The sequence below is a fragment of the Zootoca vivipara genome, chromosome 14 (assembly GCF_963506605.1).
Source record: "Zootoca vivipara chromosome 14, rZooViv1.1, whole genome shotgun sequence".
Classification (NCBI taxonomy): domain Eukaryota; kingdom Metazoa; phylum Chordata; class Lepidosauria; order Squamata; family Lacertidae; genus Zootoca; species Zootoca vivipara.
In genome coordinates, this window is record NC_083289.1 from 24,404,770 (window position 1) to 24,419,398 (window position 14,629).

The following is a 14,629-nucleotide window of genomic DNA, read 5'->3' on the forward strand; positions in this document are numbered from 1 at the left end:
TTATTTTGAATTATTGTGGTTGTAAGTCCCCCCCCTAGTTTTTACTTCTCTTTCTGCCACAAAAATGTTTATATTTATTCCTGACAACATACTCTAAAACTCTAGATAACCCCACTCAGTGGTTTCAGGTAGATGGGGGATAAAATCGAACCTTGAGGAACCCCACATTGAAGGCTCCACTGAGCCGAAGAGGACTCCCCAAGCATCACCCTCTTGTTCATTTCAAGTTGAAATTATAAACCCTTTTAAAAATAAATAAATAAATAAATAAATAAATGTAAGAATAGCATTGATTAGACCGCGACTTTGCATACATCTGAGCTTTAATGTAAGTATTACTGTCTTTACCCTGTGTGTCTCCCTCTGATTTCACTACTTTCACTCCACACACACACAATGCATGAACCTGCTAGCTCAGGATAATACTTTGTGCCTCTGATTCAGATGCATCCGACCTAGCCCACAAAAGCTTATGCCATAATGAAATCTGTTAGTCTTTAAGGTGCCACAACACTCTGCTTTTCAGGCAGAACATGGAAAGTGTCACAAATGTCTGGTAGAACACTCTGCTGGTTTGCAGTAGACCAGAGACGGTTTCTTGTTCCTTATTATTTCACAACTAGTCTCATTCAGCCCGTTAAGAAAACGGGCGCTAGAGGTGCGACGGGGCTGCGGCCTTCCCTCCCTTTCTGTGCTCGGCCCCGGGGCATGCCAGGAACGCAATTAAACAAAGCGCTCTCCTGTCATGTCCCACAGCCGAGCGCAGAGAGGGAGGGGAGGCCGCGGCCCCGCCGCTCCTCCCACGGGCCAGGCAGGGTTGTCAGGAGGAGGAGGCGGTGGACCAAGATGGCGGCATCGGGCTCCGGGGCCATGGTGGCGGGAGCCGGACCAGGCTCCCGCCGCCACGGCCCCGGAGCCCGATGCCGCCATCTTGGTCCGCCGCCGCAGGGGGACGGGAGGCAGAGGGTTGAGGGGGGGAGAGAGCACACGCGTCTACGTCCCGCCTCTTCGTCCAGTCCCTGTGTCCGTGGGGCACATGTGCATTAGCTCAAACCCAGGGACACAGGGAATACTGGACACAGAGACACAGGGACTTTATTATATAGGATAGCAACAAAACAACTTTCCACATCTAAACTAGAATACTGAAACAAAGAAAACTCCAGGAGTGGACTTGTGCAGGAAAAGGCCATAAGTTCAGTTCTGTTTTGATGTTAAAACAACAACAACAACAACAACAACAACAACAACAACAACAACGTGGGCTCAGAATGTGTTCAGGGACACAGCGGTCTTTCATTCTAACAATATGTTTTTTGTACCCAACTTGGGAGTTCTGGTAAGAACATAAAGTAGGTCTGACAAATCTGAAGTCTGCACCCTCATCAGCTGACCTAACAATGGTTTTTTCTATAAAGCTCTTCTCCATCATCACCATCATCCCCCCCCCTCTCTCTCTCTTCATTTTCTCCACTGCCTCAGTTCAGCCTTGGATGGAGATTCTTTTTCCATACTCACAGCCTGATCAGTGCAATCCTACCAAGGCCACACATAAAACAATGCTGGGCAGCCTGTTCTCTTAGCATTGGGCCGAAGGAGACAGTGACATCTGGCAGATTGGAACACAAATAATCCCAGCTGGGACAAGCATGCTGGGCTGAATCGCCCCTGCCAGGTGCGGAAATATCCAACTGATTTATGAGACTCTGAAAGGGAGATCATAAAAATGGAAAGGCCTTGGATCTGCTAGCATTTCTTTGTTTGAATAAACAAAACTGGACGCAAACTTAAAGACCTGCTGCAACCTAGGTCAAAGAAGAAAATGAAGTGGTGCAACCTGAAATCATATGTTTGTGGTGCAAGCTGCAATTGAGGGGGGGGGAATTCAATTCACTTTGAATTTAAAGGCAAACTGACCTAATTCACGCTTTCCGAAACAATACAAGAACTGAAACACAGTCACCATATGGTCCACCTTTCAAAATTCACACTTCTCTGAATTTTGCACTGCACTTCTCCAACCTTGCAACTTTTACAAAAACACATATATATTACAAAAGCCCCAATACATATATTGGGGAAAGGCATACATTGGGGGGGAGGATAGTGAAAGTAACTTTCAAAAGTGTTATACTTGGGGAAAGTGCTTGCCTGCCCCCCCAAAGTGTAAATGACTCAAAACTGAATACAGAAATGTATTTACCAGGAAATTTTTGCACTAAAATACAGGCCAATTTTCATTCACAAGTTGCTACAGGAACTGTTTTGGGGAAAGCCATGGCTGTTTAAAGTGGCATGATGCTGCTTCAGCTGCATAGTGCCAATGTGGTAAGATAGAAAGATATAGAGGGATATCCAACGAAATTATACTCATAGTAGACCTACTGAAATTTATGGACCCAAGTCCACTTATTTCCATGGGTCTATTCCAGGGATCAGCAACCTTTTTCAGCCGTGGGCCGGTCCACCATCCCTCAGACCATGTGGTGGGGCGGACTATATTTTTGGGGGGAAAGTGAACAAATTCCTATGCCCCACAAATAACCCAGAGATGCATTTTAAGTAAAAGCACATATTCTACTCATGTAAAAACACCAGGCAGGCAGGCCATAAAAATAACCCAGAGATGCATTTTAAAGAAAAGGACACATTCTACTCATATAAAAACATGCTGATCCCTGGACTGGATCCCTGGACTGGATCCGGCCCACAGGCCTTAGGTTGCATACCCCTGACTTAGCTGGAGAGAGAGAGAGAGAGAGAGAGAGAGAGAGAGAGAGAGAGAGAGAGAGATTACGGCCATTGGCCCATCACACAACAATTTCCCAAACAATTTCCCAAACCAACATATATGTACTTAAACTTCCAAATTAGAGAGAGAGAGAGAGACTTATCTATCTCTATCTATTGTTACTTTTAACAGTAGCAATAACATTGGATTGGTTAATCATCTCCATCAGTAAAGGCTTGATTAAGATGTAGTCTAAAAAGAAACAGATCCCTTTAATTATGCCTTTTTTTTTTACAGGAGACCTTTTGTAACATTCCATTGTTCCTTATTCTAACAAAGATCCATTGGAGCCAGCTCTTTCCCCCTTTCCCTCTTCTCTCCCCCCACTCACAGCCCATCTTAAGTTACTCACTTTGTCTTTCTTTTCATGTCCCCCTCCTTAAAGGTCTGGGCAAAGAGAGGCCCTTCTCATGCATTAACATGAGGACAAAGCCAGAAGGCTGCCTCCTCTCCAGCTGGAACGGAACCAGTCCTGCCTCCTAATCAAAAATATAGCTTGAAAGAGGGCCAGTGGAGAGTATTATACCAAATGAACTCCCAGGTGTGAAAAAGAGGTAAGGAATAAGAAGCCATGCACATCTAGCACCGAGATGAAACAGTCATTATTCAAACACAATAATGGAGAAAGGGTGCAAACCTGATCCTAAGGTATGGAAATTGAGTAACAGAGAGAAACTAAAATGGACAGATTTGACTATCTCTTGCTACAACGGGTGAGTGAATCCAAAATCCACTGTAGGGCAATATTGAAGACCCTTTGACTTCGGGGGTGGGAAATCAAAATGCAGAAGCTATACATATATATATAGCGGGTGTTGTGGCTACCTTTGAGTAACGACCCTCCACATCTGCTTGTCTTTCAGATGTTTTTATTGGTGTATATTATTTACAGTGCAAAGTGTCCATAAAACATGTCTGCCTCAGTCTGAGTCAGAATCTCGCAATGTTTGCTTTCTGTTTCACGCCCAACATAACAGCCTGGGAACCCCGAAGCGCCTCCCCCTGCTCCAATGGGGAGTCGTTCGCCTCAATTCCAGCATGGGGGGGAAAGGCCTTCCTGCTGATTGTCTGCCGGTCCCTTCTTCCACTGCTCTCTCTCCCTTCCCTTGGAGCAAGGGCTCTCTGATGCTGTCAGAGCCTCGGTTCTCCCTTTCTGTTTCCTGGCTCTTGTAATCTGATCCTGTGCTTGACTTACTGCTTGGCAAGGAACTCGACCTGATGAGGGGGGGTTGTTCCCTATAAGCCTTCCCCCTTACACTATGTGTGTGTGTGTGTGTGTGTGTGTATGTGTGTGCATTTTGCCTTGGTGGTGGCAGCCTCTCCTCTACCTTGTCTGTTCTCCAGCAGCCACTGTGAGCTGCCCAAGAGAGGAAGCTGGCAGCAGTGGCCATGGAGAGGCAACAGGGGAGCTCATTCACAGTCCCCACTGCCACCCCTGCCGCTTAGGACAAGCACTGGCTCATCCACCTCCCTGGTGGCGATGGCAGTGGTGGGGGGAATAGGGACATTCTGGGATCAGATCAGAAGCCACGGTGGCTTTTGTAATTCCGGGACTGACCCTAGAAAATAGGGGCACTTTGAGGGTATGGATCATAGCCATCATGGCCGAACCCTCTTGGAGACAGAGAACTGGGCCAGATGGTCCCCCGTTTCATCTAATCAAGCAAGGCTCTTCTTCTTTTCTTTTTTTTAAAAATGTGTTTTTTAAAATGCTGATTAGTTTGTGGAACAGCATCTTCAAACTACAAACATTATTTGAACTCATCGAACTTGCCATGTTCGGAAATTGGAAGATGGGGCAAACCTATTTTCACAACATTACTAAATATTTAATATTTTGCCATGGAGAAAAATATCTGCAGTTTGGACCTGTGTGCCATGAAAAAATGCAAAATGTTCACTGTGAGATATGCAGTTTTCCCCACCCCCAGGAGAGAGTGAGAAAGAGTGGGGGAAATCTATTTATAATATCAGGCCATCTGCTTTCTTGTTTAGTCAACTCCCTGGTGTGCTTGTGTACATCTTGTTGGCATGATGGACAATCTAGCATATACATTGTGCGGATTGCTGGAAGTGCAGCAGCAAGGATCATTATGAATGTGACTTAAGGGTTAATTCTGCTACTGTTAAAGTCAGCTAGCCAAGGGGAGGATGGGTGAAAGTGTTGCTTAGCAACCAGAAAGAGTGGCAAGATCCTCACACTGAGGTAGCACTCCCCCCCCCCGCCCCGCATTGGCTATGTAGTTCCGAGGGAGATTTTCCTATGTGTGTTTGGGTGAATGTATTCTTGCTATGTGCAAGGCTTGAACTCAAAAAGTTTCCACACATGCTCACCTACCTCTCTCTATCCTCCATCCAGGCAACTAACAACCATTCTCAGAGTTCAAGGATACATTCCACCCTGGCAAAAACAATCAAAGACTGTGCAGAGCATGACCTGAAGAGAGGGATGGTGTCCTGAGAATATTTCCCAAGGGCCACTTAGCCTGGCCCCTCTTCCGTTTTACTTGGTTAGCAGCTGGGATCGAGCTGAATGCCTATTGATCCCTGCCATATGTGTCACACCAGATTTCCCAAACAGAGTTCTGTCCCCACATTCATAACCATGTGTAGAATTTGGCTTAATGAACCAGCCCAACCTGCCTGAAACTTTTCAAATCAACAATCATCTTTCCAACAACTTTATAAGGTCAGCCACCATAAATGATAATTCACATGACAACCAAGGTTGAGAGAAAGTGGCTTCCCTAAGGCCACCCAGCAGGTTTCTGAAATTTAGCTGCTCTGGCTCCTACCTCACATGTCCAACCATTCCATTTAACTAGGGGTCAGCAAACTTTTTCAGCAGGGGGCCAGTCCACTGTCCCTCAGACCTTGGGGGGGGCCGGCCGGATTATTATTATTTTGGGGGGGGGAATGAACCTATGCCCCACAAATAACCCAGAGATGCATTTTAAATAAAAGCACACATTCTACTCATGTAAAAACACGCTGATTCCCAGACTGTCTGCCGGCTGGGTTTAGAAGGGGATTGGGTCCGGATCCGGCCCCTGGGCCTTAGTTTGCTTACCCATGCATTAAACCAACCCTGACAGTCCCCCTTTTCAACAAGCTTTTAAAGGTGGAGAGTCTTATCTCTTTCTGGTTCTGTATTGGATATGAAATTGTTTGGATATACTGTATGTTTTTTCATAGATAATCACTTCAGGATGTTTCATGGAAGGAAAGGAAGGAAGGAAGGTAGGTAGGTAGGTAGGTAGGTAGGTTAATTAAAGCAGGGGTGGGTAACCTTTGACCCACAGGCTTAAGTTGGTCTGACCAGCATCCTCAATTGGCCTGCAAGGCCATTTCAGTCAAGCCACAACTAAACCCGATATATGTACCGTATATTCATATACAAGTGCTGCCCAAAGGGCTTGTTAGGTTCCATTGGTGAGAAGTAACACTCTATTTTGATAAAAAGCATTTCCCCTCTTCCAAAGTGGAGGTTTATATTCAAAGCACTTCCTCCAGCACTTTGAATGTAAATTCCTTTCTCTGCAAAGACTTCAAAGGGCCCCCTTTAATTGACCACCAGCTGATTACTGATAACAGTGAGGTTCTTTGAGATGTGCCCCAATGCATCTTCCAAGGAGGTTATGTTATAGCAATGTCTTCTGAACTTTGGCAGGTGTCAATCGCCTGATGTCATTATGGTACCATATGAGGTACCATAATGACATCAGGGGAACATGATGGTGTCCCACCAACTGTCAAAGTTGGCCGGTTACAAGTAGGGAGAGAGAAAGATCTGCCCTCTCCCCTCACCCCCCAAATTTTTGTCTGTAAGGAGAAATTTGAAGAAATCACCAAGAGAATGTTCATTCAGCTTTGACTCCTAGTGGGTCTGCACCCTACTGGGAGCTGGAGGACCTTAAGAATCAAATAGAGGGTGCTATTCCAAGCATTTTCAAATTATTCTACAGCTAGCCTCATGGCATATGGTTGAAGAGAAGAGGGACTTACCTAGCATTCCTTTGTTGGAGCGTGACAAGCACATATCCTTCTCAGCGCTGGGTAGAACGAAGCCAACCACAAAGACCTCCACCCCATCTGCCATCAGTGCCAAGCCGAGGACAGTAAACAGCATCCATTGGAAGCGTCCATGACCGCATTCCTCAATGATGTTTTCGTACTGGTGGGCCAGCTGCTCCTCGTCCTCCATCTTCTCCGCCATGAGGTCGGCGTGGTCTCTGAACTCATCAGCCACCTCTGGGGCTTTCTTCTTCTTCTGCTTCTTGAGGTCATCTGGGTGAGGGATGCCCTGGTACTCTCCTTCATAGACTTCATCATCTTCATCGTGCCCTTCAGTAGCATCACTTTGAGCATCTTCCTCTTGACCAGGCTCCTCCCCACTTTGATAATATCCATCATTGGGAGCATAACCTCCATAGCCGCCATCTTGGTACCGGTAATCATCAGAAACTTGGTTCACTTTGTTTCTTTGGCCATCATCCATTTTGAGTGTATATGTCTAGATATATTTAGCACAGTGTGTGGTTTTTATACTCTAACGTACTATACGCTATTTCTTATTTTAGTTGTCCAGTTTGTGCTGCTAGCTACACAAGCATAGCTTCTCCTTTGGAGACTGTCTTGATGTACAATAAAAATGCCCCGATTCTGAGAAAGCTCTCTGCTGGCGTTGTTGTCAATTAGGAATGGTATCCTCCCAGAGAACCATTGTATAGTACTTTTAAAAAAGCTCAGCGCTGCCTTATCATCTGTTTTACTTCTTTCAGCTATCAAGAGATATGGAAGGGATCAGCAATTTGGTATGACCAGGAACCGGTGGGGTTTGGCAGGTTGTTGATTTTGCTGATTCATTCTGCCGTGGAAGGTCAAGCCCTGGGGAAGAAAGAGAAAACAACAATGACTTGTGAATGCAAGGAAAGGTCTCAGCAAAAGGCAGGCTGCATCTGATGGCAAGCTTTTTTTTTTAATTGCAGAGGCACATAAAGGAACACAATATTATGGCACACAGACATAAAGGTGATTTGATCTTATTGGTAGAGACAGTAAAGGAATTCATCTGGTTCATTTATTTTTTAAGAGACCACCTGATTTGCACTTTTCAGCTCTCAGCTCAAATGTGTAAAAAATGCATATTTTGGGGCTAAGATACATACAAAAAAATGTGCATTTTATAAAAGTGTGTGTTTTTCACAAAACGCATATGTTGTGGTGGGAAATGCATATGAGCGCAACACAATTTTTCATGCAGATTTAAAAAACAACAACAAAACATTTCCAGATTGATGATGAAACACAACAGAACACAACTACAAAAGTGGCATGAACTGTAAGTGGACCGATATATTCGTTCCTAGTTATCTCGGTAAACTAGCTGTGTGACTTATTTATTTATTTACAGCATAAAAACACACACAACACAAAATATGTCAAGCTTACAGTTTACAGTATAAAAACACAAAACGCATGACACAATAACAAATGAAAGTGAAAGACCATAGATTGTTTAATTAGCCAAAGGCCTGGGAGAAGGGTTATTTAATTTTTTTGCCAGATGCCTAAAGATGTGTAATAAAGGCACCAAGTGAGCTTCCTTGTGGAGAGCATTCCACAAATGAGGAGGCACTGCAGAAAAGGCCTGTGTTGCCACCCTCCAGAACTCTAATGGAGGGGGCACACAAAGAAGGACTTGTATGATTCTGTAATAATTCAATAGATTAGGTATCACTGCTTGTATTTTAAAAGAAACCCCCAACTTTCTACTCCTCATAAGACCAGGAAAATAGACATTCAATTGTTTCTGCAATGAATGATGAAATATCTGAAGGGAGAGGAAAGACCAAAGGTGTTTTCCAGAGGTTTCTTGGTGACAGGGTGGGGTGGTCAAGTTCCATTGGCCTTCGTAACTCCTTAGCATCCTTCCATGGACAAAAGGAACAGAAATCATGTGCAAAATAAGTCCAATTCTGCCAACAAGGAAATTCAAAGGCAGTAGCTTTGAATAAACAGTCGAGGGAGGGAGGGAGGGAGGGAGGGAGGGAGGGAGGAAGGGAGGGAGGAAGGGAGGAAGGAAGGAAGGAAGGAAGGAAGGAAGGAAGGAAGGAAGGAAGGAAGGAAGGAAGGAAAGTTTCAGCTAGACTTTGTGGAGCAGCTCACAGATAAGAGAATCAGCCAGGGTAGATGAAATGGTTTCCACAGACTCTGCAGCATCTTCAAGAAGACAAAAATAAATGATTGAGACAGCTTGCCAATTGCGTACATGTTTCCCTCACTACTACAAGCATGGCATCTCAGTACAACACAGTTGTCCCCAGAACACTGGGAGAAGTCCAAGTCCTAGCACCAGCCGGACGTTCTGCAGTCTTTAAAAACAAGTTATGAGCAAGGTTGGGGGATGGAATATAGAAGAAGGAACAATGGGGTGCTTTAGGTGATCAATGCCTAATCCATGGGGTCCCTACAACATAAAGTCAGCACCCCACCCCCATCGCTGCTCTGCTGGCATGCACAAATTATGCTCTAGGTGTCTAAAATCCTACACATACATGCAGAATCTGTGCAGTCAGTCCCCAGATTAAATCTTTGAATAAAAAACACAATTGCACATAAAGAAGCTCAGGTGAATCCTTGGGATTCACAAAGACAAGAGCCAAGCAGTCCAGTCACTGTCTTCTGAGGCCCAAGAGCACAAATTACTCAGTGTATGACCAGGTGGGCAGGTGCCAGAAGAAGAAGAAGAAGAAGAAGAAGAAGAAGAAGAAGAAGAAGAAGAAGAAGAAGAAGAAGAAGAAGAAGAAGAAGAAGAAGAGTAGCTGAGAAGTAAAATTGGTGTGGCAATGGATGAAACTCCCTCTGTATAGAAGGTTATACTCCATCCATACAAAAACCAGATTTCTATCTAGAGAGTGGGGCAGAGGCTCCAACTTGAGCTCAAGATTGAGGGGGCGTGCGTGCTCATGTGTGATGTCATGACATGCACATATCACATCATCGGGAGGAGGCTGAGCCCAGAGCCCAGCATGTACCATACTAAGCTCTGTGCTTGGCCTCCACTCCCTCAACATTGAGAAGACATATTGGCCCCATAGATCTGGCATCCCTGGTCGTGGCAGAAGGAAGGAAGGAAGGAAGGAAGGAAGGAAGGAAGGAAGGAAGGAAGGAAGGAAGGAAGGAAGGAAGGAAGGGAGGAAGGAAGGAAGGAAGGAAGGAAGGAATCAAAGATCCAGACAAATAAAAGGCATCATCACATGCCAGCCAGGAAGAAGAAGAAGAAGAAGAAGAAGAAGAAGAAGAAGAAGAAGAAGAAGAAGAAGAAGAAGAAGAAGAAGAAGAAGAAGAAGAAGAAGAAGAGTAGTTTGGATTTGATATCCCGTTTTATCACTACCCGAAGGAGTCTCAAAGCGGCTAACATTCTCCTTTCCCTTCCTCTCCCGCAACAAACACTCTGTGAGGTGAGTGGGGCTGAGAGACTTCAAAGAAGTGTGACTAGCCCAAGGTCACCCAGCAGCTGCATGTGTAGTGTAGCTCTTAACTACTACACCACACTGGCTACACCCCAAGAAGGAAGCAGGTCCAGTAAGGGCTTAACAAGGCAACATATGATTTTATTTATCTCTGGCATTTATATACCACATTCTCCTCCAAGGAGCTCAACGCTGTGTACATGGTGCTCCCCTCCACATTTTATCCTCACAGCAACTCTGTGAAGTAGGTTAGGCTGTGAGGCAGTGATTGGCCCAAGGTCCCTTAGTGAGCGGCACAACCAAGGGGTGATTTGAACCCTGGTCTCCCAGGGCCTGGTCTGACAGTCTAACACACTATAACACACTGCCTCTCAGACATAGCCTAAGGGTAGTCCAGGGGACCTGACAGAGAGGCCTGAAGGGCCACATCCAGTCCCAGGCCTGGTGTTCTTCAGCCCCAGTACAAACTACACACTAGATAACATACCATCACAACATTACAGTGATATAGCTTAGATGTGGTTCCTGTGTTAAGGGGGTTGGACTAGATGACCCTTGGGGCCATCCAGCTTTACACAAACACAGAAACTACTCATGGGGCAGAAGCATGTTCAGTATAACTGAATTGCTTGAATTGAATCATTTTGTTTGTTTATGGTGTTTTGTTTTGTTTTGTTTTGATCTTCTGTACACTGGCGAAGGAAAGGGGGGCAGGGGGAGAGCACCGCCCCCGGCACTATCAGGTGCACCCCCCCACTGCACCGGCACCACGCCCTGCGGGTGCCACACCCCACCCCCGGGGCGCACGTCACACGCCATGGGGCACGCGCCAGCCACGCCCCCGCCTCCTCTACGCTCCCGGGTGCCAGAGCATGCAGCTCCATCACTGCTTCTGTACACACACAGCAGATAAGTACAACTCTCATTACATTACCAGTGCCCCACCGGCCCTGGAAATAATGAATTTCGATCAGGCCCGTGAATAGTGGAAAGCAAATTGTACCAAAACTTATTAACACCCTGCAGCTCCCGCTTTCCATAGGATAGCTGGAAGAAAGACGACGAGAGAGGAGAAAATGTGTATAACTGGGGCGGGTGAGGAATCTAGCTCTTCCCTTCTCTTGAGCTTTCAGCTCTTAACATGCAAAAAAACAACGTTAGTTGATGAGCTGTGATTGCTTCCTTCAATTCCTTGAAAAACCAATAATCTTTGGGATACTTTTGCAGTGCCCTGGGGTAGTTGATTTCATTTAGATGAAATGAAATAAAAACAAACAGCAGTGTGTTTTGATTTGGGCTTTACAGAGTTTCCTGCCCTGTTCAAACCTCTCGTGACTTGTTTTCTGCCCCTAACATCAACCCCTGGAACTTGACATGGGCTGTGGGTGGTTTTAATGGCGGAAAATAAAATAGCTTCCAGCAATAACATTTTTTAAAATAAGAAAAAGACAGCTTTGCTTAAAAGCAGTCAGCAAAGCAACATTCCTTCTAGCCTTTAATGACATAAATTTAACCTTTGTCGTTTCAGTGGCTTTTCTGATTTTTTTTTTTTAAAAATGGATTGTTTGGGTTTATAAAGGTGAAGCAATAGGATTGTTCAAAACATCAATTAAAAAAAGAAAGAACCATGGGAAAGGTTGTGTTTTTTAAAGCATGAGCAGCTGATTCCCCCTTCCTGCCACTTTGGATTCATATCACTGCTCCCAAAAATGCTAGGTTGTTTTTCTGTTAAATACATGCTTCTCTTCCTAAAAATGAGGCACTGTAGCCCTTGTTAACATTCAAAGTAGAGAGAAAGGAGCCTGCTACAAGCAGAGTTCTGAGATCTTTAAATTAAGCCTAGGAAACCTTGGCCATGCAACAGGAATCATCTAAAAGTAGAGTTCTATTTTGGTAGCAACTTGGGACGGAACAATCCTAACTACTTCACATAGACACCGAAGAGTCTGAAATGGTAAAGACTGGCTAGGAAAGAAATCTTGGGATGATAGTGGACAGCTGAGTGAAATGTTGAGCCTGCTGTGACCTAAAAAGGGGCATTTCCTGCTACTCTTCCTGTGCTAGTATGGAATGCCATCCCCTCTGTTGTAATGCCCTGAATACCCCAGGAAGAGTGATTGGTTGTTAAACCACTCTGAAGATTGTAGTTCTTTGGGGGGAATGAGGATCTCCTAACAACTCTCAGCACCTTTACTAAACTACACTTCCCAGGATTCTTTGGGAGAAGCCATGACTGTTAAAGTGGCACCGTACTGCTTTAAATGTATATTGCAGATGTGGCCTTAGTTTGCACACTTTAATCCAGGAACATACTTTTTTGCATCTGACTCCCCTGTTAAGATTTTCTTCCCTTTTCTTTGACACCTCATGCATTTTCTTTGTCCATTTAAAAATATTTATATGCTGCCCTTTACCCAACTGATTCCGGGGAGGTAGACTTGCCATACATCAGGAAAATTCGGTATAGGGCGGTATATAAATCCAATAAATGAATGACATGTCCTGGTTTTCAAGTGTAAAAATGGTGTCGGGGGGAATTTTGCCAAATTGGCAAAATGTCAGGGAAAACCCAGGTGTATGGAAAAAGCAGTGGAAACAGCTCAAAAAGCTTAAAATCACTATATCTGGGATTTTTACTTTTTGAAATATGGCAACCGTAGGGGAAGTGAATTAGAAATCATGAATTATATAAGTCATGAATTACTAAAATATACAATAAAATCATGACATGAATAAGATATGCACCAATTGGTGATAACCCTGCCTTCCTCATCCCAGTGACCTTCAAATGCTGTTGGACTACAACTCCCACCATCCCTCATCATTGGCCATGCTGGTTGTGGCTGATGGGAGTTGGAGTCCAAAAACCTATCGGCTAGCATCAGGATGGGCAAGATTGCTCTAGTCCATGAGAGTTTCCTATTCAGAAGTCACTTGGTACACAAGCTCATGACCAGCACTTTATTCCAGTTCTGTCTTTCTGCTTCCTCCCCTGGCATGGCAAGAGAAAGGCAAGCTGCAAACAGATGCCTTTCCTCCAATATTCATGTGTATTTTTTTTAAAAAAGGGAGATTGATCTCATGTGACCAATACATTTAAACTTTGCACGGCCCCTATATCACCCTGCATAATGCATTACCAACATTACTCACATTACTCCCGTGTCCCATGAAGACCTACAAATCACTCTCCATCGGAAGTTGTAGCAAAAATACTGTCAGCAAGTTGGTGACTAATGTTTCTCTCCTCTTCTGACCTTCCTCCCCTACCTCAAAATACAACTCCCTTTATAGTTATTTTGTTTGTTTCTTGTTCTCTTTTCTATCTTGGATTTATCTTATCTTATCTTATCTTATTTATTTATTTATTTATTTATTTATTTATTTATTTATTTCAATGGTGACTAAATTGCATCTATTGATCATCATTCCCAGAAATAGCTGCACAAAGCTCTTTGATTTTTGCTTGACTGCTGGGTGCAATCAGATGGTGACTCTTGGATTATTGACCCAATAACAGAGAACCCTTCATAGCCTGTATTGGAGACAGATATATTATTAGGGGTAATATTCAGGGGCAGCAACTTCCTGAGTAGGTTGCTAAAACCCAGTCATAGGGGATAGATTTTGCCCTTGCAAGTTGATGCTTTGAATATTGGCTAAGAGAGTTTTCTGTGGCTGCTGTTGGGATGAAGAGTGAAAATGAAAATAAACCTCGGATTACTCCAGCAGTACTTAAATAGCAGTAGAAGAAGGCAAGTAATGTGTCTGATGGATGTGATATTGTCAGTTATAAGAACTCTCCATAGGGTTTATTAAGTGAGCTATCTGTGCTATAAGATCCTATGTTAGTAGCTGCATGATACAGTTTGCAGGAGCCGAAAGGCATTTGAAGGTCATTGTGATAACATGGGCTGATTCCAAGAGGCAAATTTCAGCACCATGGACAGTGGCCTAGTACTTGCGTGCCTAGAGAAATGGGTAGGCCATCACTCCATTTCTCACTATAGTATCACCAAGTTGCTTTTTAAGACACTGTATTAGCTCTCCCACAGCTAGAGTCACATACTCCCTTGGTTCAAATTACAGGTTGGCAGGAGGTCAAAGAAGATGCATCTTTGGCAAGGTAGGCAAGCAAGGGAGTGAGGAGAGAGGGAGAGCTCAAATCCTGCTGGAATATATTAGCAAACCGAGTCCATGAATTATTTAAAGTAGCCATTTTGCTACCAAAAATATCACTGCAGAGATTATTTTGCCTGAAATGCCAGTCTGTAGCTAGAAGAACCCATGTTTGTTGATCATTTTTCTTGTACGTGTGTGGGGGGGACAGGGGAGTATGACAAGTATAATGAGGTATTTTATG

At 44.3% G+C, this 14,629-nt stretch overlaps 1 protein-coding gene across 1 annotated transcript in view; it reads right to left on the reverse strand.

The window, feature by feature from the left end:
• SV2B (synaptic vesicle glycoprotein 2B) overlaps positions 1-14,629 on the reverse strand; it is a 70,873-nt gene that overhangs the window by 32,829 nt on the left and 23,415 nt on the right. Inside the window, exon 2 of the mRNA XM_035132182.2 lies at positions 6,797-7,678. Coding sequence (XP_034988073.2) covers positions 6,797-7,289 — 493 coding nt within the window. The 5' untranslated portion in view covers positions 7,290-7,678. The remainder of the gene's footprint in view (positions 1-6,796; positions 7,679-14,629) is intronic.